Below are 6,054 nucleotides of genomic sequence, written 5' to 3'. Positions count from 1 at the left end.
ATAAGATCGTAAAGTTGTGTGTGTGTGGGGGGGGACAAAACAAAAAAAAAAGTGAAATCCTTACAGTCGAGGTTTCCAGAGGCAAAACACTGCAGGGTTGAGCAGGCAGAACGCTGTCTGCGGCGTGGAGAGATTAAAGCAGCTGCTTCTTTATTTATCAGGAGGTACGAACGCTGCTGTGTGCCTGCACTGCTGTCAATCCATCAAGATCGTTGTCAGCTTTTTCCTCTGGCGGTGGTGCTCAAACAGCAGTGCCACAACTAATGGAAGTAGGAAATCAAACCATTAACAGGATTTAGTGATAGCAATTTAATTACCTCTGAAAGAAAAAAAGAGGCTTAATGAAAATAACTGTTTTTAATGTAATAAAGTTTCCAAAACAAAAGAGACATAGAAAAAAAGAACACAGATCAGAACAGATGATGGAGGAGGAAATTGCACTAATGGTGGGCTGGATTACCAACTGGGAAACGATGGCAACTGCCTGGGGGCCTCAGACCCACAGTTTACCATGTGGCAATTGGTTTGTGGTCTGACCATTATGTCAGTTGCTTCTTATTGTAAATATTCCTTTAAGTTTCCTGCAGTGGTTGAGACAGAGTCCAGATTCCAATCGGATTTTGTGCTGCACTTATCTCGCTCTTGATCCTCATGCAACCAGACACAGCCTGAGCACTGTTCATATTATATTCTTATTATATATTATTGAGATCACTTCCTAGAGATGTTTTAACTTTGACATTCAAAGTGGCTTTTTTGGTTGATAAGTGTAAAAAAAATGCCTCATAAAACTTACTTTGATTCAATGCATGATTGTTTGTATTGATACAATGCTATGTGACTATGTTATTGCCAATTAAACTGCTGATCATTTTCAATGAATCTATAAGATAAAAAATAGAATAAAAAAAGAAAAAGGAAAAATGGCCATCAGAATTTCCTACAGAATTACTTGTTCTGTCCGACAAACAGTCCAAAACCCAAATATATTTTCTGTGTTTACAGATTAAAACAGAGTTGCTGGAAGCAGGGAACTTTAGGCACATTTAATTGTTTATTGTGAGGATGTGTGTTATTAGAATACTAATTAAACATATACCAGACAAATAAATCAGCAGATAAAGTGTTCATGGAGCATGTAACTATTTTGTCAAAGAAGTAAACAGTCCAAATTTCCATTATAATTTTTTTTAATTATGAGAGAAATATGACTTTACATCACCCCAAGGGTGAGAATAAAACATAAATAAAACATTCTTACAAAATGTTGCAATAAATCATGAACAAAACCATTTTTTACACTTGATTTGTTTTATACATAAATCATATTTACACATTTGTCTTTGCCCTTTTTTACATTGTGGGGAATGAAACAATTCTGTACCACTTTTATAGTACAAACGTATCCTTCGTTTCAAAGCAGAGGTATAAAAGCTCTCCTCTCTCTCCTGAGAAGATGCTGGGTTCTACTCTAGTGCATTTTATCATTAAGATTTAAGGCTGCGCAGGCTTCACCTGATGGATGCACTCGTCTCGTGGACCGGCCTATCATCATCGGGGAGGGAGTTCATTTTCCTGACGTGTGTCTGCTGATTGTCCCTCACAGAGAGAGGTTTGTGGTCCCTCTCCCTCCAACAGTTAGACCTTCCTTTTTTCCATATTAAAGCTGCTGCTGACTGGTTTCACTGAATAACCAATTACAACCTCTGACAACTTATTTGCTTCTGCAGTCAATTACAAATGCCGTTGGGAAAATGTCAATGTGTGAGAGCCCACGCTCATCACATTATCTCTGTACGGCAATGACCTGCTGAGAAAAATATGTCAATTTCTCACAGCAGGGAGAAAAAGAAATTTAAAAAAAAAAAACAATGTTTCATACTTTCTGGTTGTTGTTGTTGTGTGAGGGAGGGAACTCATTTAGTCATAGGTGCAGTGCTCCCTAGTGGTCAAAACACACCTAAAGTGACAGAGGGGAAAAAAAGCCCATTCCTCTCCGTTTCTTTTACAGGATTACACCAAAGCCATAAACAAAAGACATGAAGCAACTAATTGGCTGGCCGTGTAAGCCTCTTAGAAGACACACTATAATAAACCAGCCTGGACATGAAGTCAAATCCTCAACACAGACAGCAAGTTAACAAACAAGCACTTAAAGACGAGACAAAAGAGGCAGCAAGAAAGCAGTTCAGTGGCGCTGCTCTGTAATTCACTGGAAAAGGGTCCTTTTTTACTTACTACTTCCTACCTGTCCAGCAGGTAGTTGTGGCCCACAATCTGGGCTCCGTGGGGCTAAAACACAGGCTTAAAAATTAAGACAGGTCACCTTGGAAACACTACATATTATGAGCCCCTTTTTTAACTTTAAACACTAACAAAATGGAACCGCAGCATCTTTTATGTAATTTAACACATTATCTCGCTTTGGATCATTGTTGCTTTTTACGAGCATCGGTGCCCTCGATTAAAAAATCCCACAGAATACAAAGATCTTCTTGATTGATATCTCACACTGACAACAAAAAACAAAAATGTTAGGACCAAAGTGCTTAACAACACTGATAAGTGTTGATTAATTTGAAATGATCAGAGACTGTTAGTCATTAAACATCCAAACAAGGACACATGACATTGTTTGGTGTTTTTAATTATGTCCTTTCTCATTTTCTCTAACCAGCTGCTTTGTTTTTAACAGCCTCCATTTCCTAAAACCATCAGCCTTGTGCTGTGTTACCGTGTCTATCGGAACTGAAAGAGGGAGAATGAAAGACAAAGTTTAACTCGTTAAGACACAGAAACCATTAGTATGCTACCTGCAGAGCTACATGCAATTAAAAAACGAAGGAAAGCCGCCCTCGTCAGCGCTCAGATGAAAGATGAGAGCTGCATAAAAGCCCACTGACAGGCAGATAAAGTGAGGATCAAGCTAATATCATCCAAGGATTCTGGGAAAATAGAAGCCTTTCAATCCAAAATGGAGATCCATAATTCAAATAAAAATCAAGGACAAAGACTGGTGCTGTAAAGTCGTTATTGAGGATTGCTAAATATTATGCACCAGTTTCATTTTGCTTTCAAACTGGAAGTAAAATAACTGGACGTGATCACATCTGCTTTTCAACTTGTAAGTAAAGGAATGTTAGGCTACAGTTTTCTTCAATGTGGATCTTACAGTAGCACACTGGAATGAAACACCGGAGCAAACACTGAAAACAATGTCCTTTTTTTGATTAACACATTTTTGTAGGACACTTAGTTTAGGCAGATTTTCCTATGTGGTTTAAGTCTATTAATTGCTGATGAAGATGATTAGCAGTGAGGAGTTTCCACTGCTTGTCGACATTCATATCTGTTTCCAAATGGAGTTCAGGTATGTCTGCGTCCTTGTATGTGTCTGATCAGTCACATGGAAAAGGCTTCTGTAAATTAACACGACAGCCTGTTGGTGTGGAACTTGAAGCCACGACGAACTGTTGAAAATGGGGCTAGTTGGGACCATGACAAACATGGAAACAGAAAGGCAGTGAAGCCTTTGACATACTTGGCAGAGCTTGTGAGGCAGTCTACTGTGAAATGCTTTCAATTTGATACTTTATCACGAATGTATGATTCTTCAAAATGAAGAAATGAATCCACTGTCATGTAACCATGGTGTCTTTGAAAAGGGAAACAGGGTTTTTGGAGAAAGAATACTCCAAAATGTACAGCTATTCCATGTCGCCTATTTGTGTGTACTGCAAGTGTCTTTGCCTAGTTGCACATCATAACAGAATCCCTAAAATATTTTACTTTCCAGAAACTAAAAGCAGAGGTATCTTACCTAAAAATACAAATAATATGTATATTTTTAATTTCTCTACATTATGATATGGAAAATTAACTAAAAGTCTTTTCAAGGGGATTTCAAAAGGTACCAAAAAGCCTGGTAGTACACTGCACTATTACATATGTAGATGAATGTATTACTACTTTACAGTAACACATTCCTCTGGGCGTCAGAATGGCTGTGATGTGTTGAAGGTGACAAGGAAGAGGAGGAGTAGAGCCGCTTCCCTCAGCAGAAGAAGATCTCTCCATCCAGGGGAGGCTCTGGGAGGTGCTGAGGGTCTGGAGGGAGGAGAAGAGACGAGTCTGTGTCACGTCACATGTGGAGATTTTGATTGCTTATTTGGCATCACCTATCAATGCTTTTCATATGAAAATGTATTTTGTACGCATCCAGTACTGTGTATGTATTACCGTGTTCAATGAGCTGCTGTTCTATAAATACAGGGAGACTCCGAAAAACATTTCAAATGCAGCACTAAAGCAAACCGTAACTATACAATATGTTTTCATTCTTCTATTTATTATTAACTCATATCCAGAGCTAAACCAGAGGCATCTCGAAACCAACTTTAGGGTGTTAAACATTCACCTAAAATGGAAATTCATTAAGACAATGGATTAATTTACTGTTCTGACTAATTCAATAATGTGTGTCCACAGTTCAGACTACATACTAAGCAGGTTTTGAGTGTGTTCAAAGTGACAAGAAAGTACAGTCCTATGCATACTGAAAAACCCTTCATTGTTGTGTATGATGTTGATGGACACCCAAAATGCAGTGCACAAATGGAGGAACTCCAGGAACATCTCAGAAAGCAAAACTATTACATGTTAGAAACCCATTTTGCTGTCTGTTAAGTGCGACTAATGACACTTCAAACTCGCAATCTGATTGACATCTGTGTGCCAGTGCTCGTTTTGTAGCACTTCCTGTGAGTATAAAAGTATGTTAACTGCTTGTATACTGCACAATATAAAGAATAATATACAGTTTAGCACATACTGTTTACAGTAAGGGTGTAGTATGTATTTGGGGCACAACAATAGACTTCAGAGTCACAGTCCATGAAAATGGCTGGTGCTGGGACACAGCAGGGACCGCTGCACAGTACAATGATTGACCTCTGGGACAAACATGAAAGTACAGCGCAGTGGACTGGGGCTGCATTCACTAAAAGATGAAGGATGCAAAGAAGATAAAGAGGTTGTGTGATGCAAGCTGACACCAGACTGTACACCCATTACAAGCTGGACAGGCTCTCATGAGTACTTAATGTGAAATTGCTGAAGATGAGGGTCAGTGTCATTCAGTTACAAATGTCTATTGAATACTAATTTTAAAGGCTTTTTGTCAATAAAATATCCCGGAAAGACAAAACATGGAACTTGTGCTTAGAATTTAATCCAAATGTAAAACATAGATGTATGTGAATGTCGCTCATTGTGATTGTAGCTGTTATGTAAATGTATTAGTCAGCATAGTACGCTAGGTCTTCACATTTCTAAAAGTTGAACCATTAAATATCTACTGTATTATCTGACAATTCTTAAAAAGGAAAATGGAACACAACTACCATATTGAAACTTTTGTAGGCAAAATCTTCATTACAATTTAGGCCCGTTATAGCAACCACCCATGTTTTGGCTAGTTATTTGAAAAACGTCCACTGGGAACACCCTTAATGGAGGCTTACTAGGCATCTCTGTTCACATCCCTGGTCATACCTCCTTAAATCCCACATCTACAGTGGGTTAGTCTACCCAGCGTGCACCGCAACACAGTGGTGTAATCTACGTGACACGCATGTATACGCCGTATACCCACTAGGAACGGACAAAGATTTCCATATACCCACTTAAAAAAGTGAGCAGAGCAAAGCATAACTACACTATTCTTTTAGTGTTTTCATAAGCCTGCCCTTAATCTCCTGCCCCTCCGGGTGACACCGCAGCTGCAGCAGATGACACGAACATTAAAGTTACAGAAACTAGAGAAAACGAGCCAGATGTGGCCAATGCTATCATAACGTTACCTGGTGAGTGAAAGTAGCATATACGTTATCATTAACGGAACTGTAACTGCATTGTTGGTATACTGAATTGCATCTAGAACTAGTTAACTTGGTGGAGGTGGAGGATCAATGAATGCGGTATACTGTGTGTGTACACTGTAGTAGAAGTAGCAGCTCCTGGATGCTTGCTCATGCATTTAAGCTGATACAGTAG

At 38.9% G+C, this 6,054-nt stretch overlaps 1 protein-coding gene across 7 annotated transcripts in view; it reads right to left on the bottom strand.

Moving 5' to 3' along the window:
• Positions 1 to 1,035: 1,035 nt before the first annotated feature.
• The window catches only part of LOC123958478 (A-kinase anchor protein 13), a 106,910-nt gene continuing 101,891 nt past the window's right edge, over positions 1,036 to 6,054 (bottom strand). For all 7 annotated transcript variants that reach the window (XM_046031818.1, XM_046031815.1, XM_046031817.1 and 4 more), the window contains one exon: positions 1,036 to 4,107. In XM_046031818.1, the coding sequence (XP_045887774.1) occupies positions 4,055 to 4,107 (53 nt within the window). In that variant the 3' untranslated portion in view covers positions 1,036 to 4,054. The remainder of the gene's footprint in view (positions 4,108 to 6,054) is intronic.

The sequence above is a fragment of the Micropterus dolomieu genome, linkage group LG20, assembly GCF_021292245.1.
Source record: "Micropterus dolomieu isolate WLL.071019.BEF.003 ecotype Adirondacks linkage group LG20, ASM2129224v1, whole genome shotgun sequence".
Taxonomy (NCBI): Eukaryota; Metazoa; Chordata; class Actinopteri; order Centrarchiformes; family Centrarchidae; genus Micropterus; species Micropterus dolomieu.
Note: the sequence above shows the minus strand (reverse complement) of the source record. Positions and strands in the feature narration are given on the sequence as shown.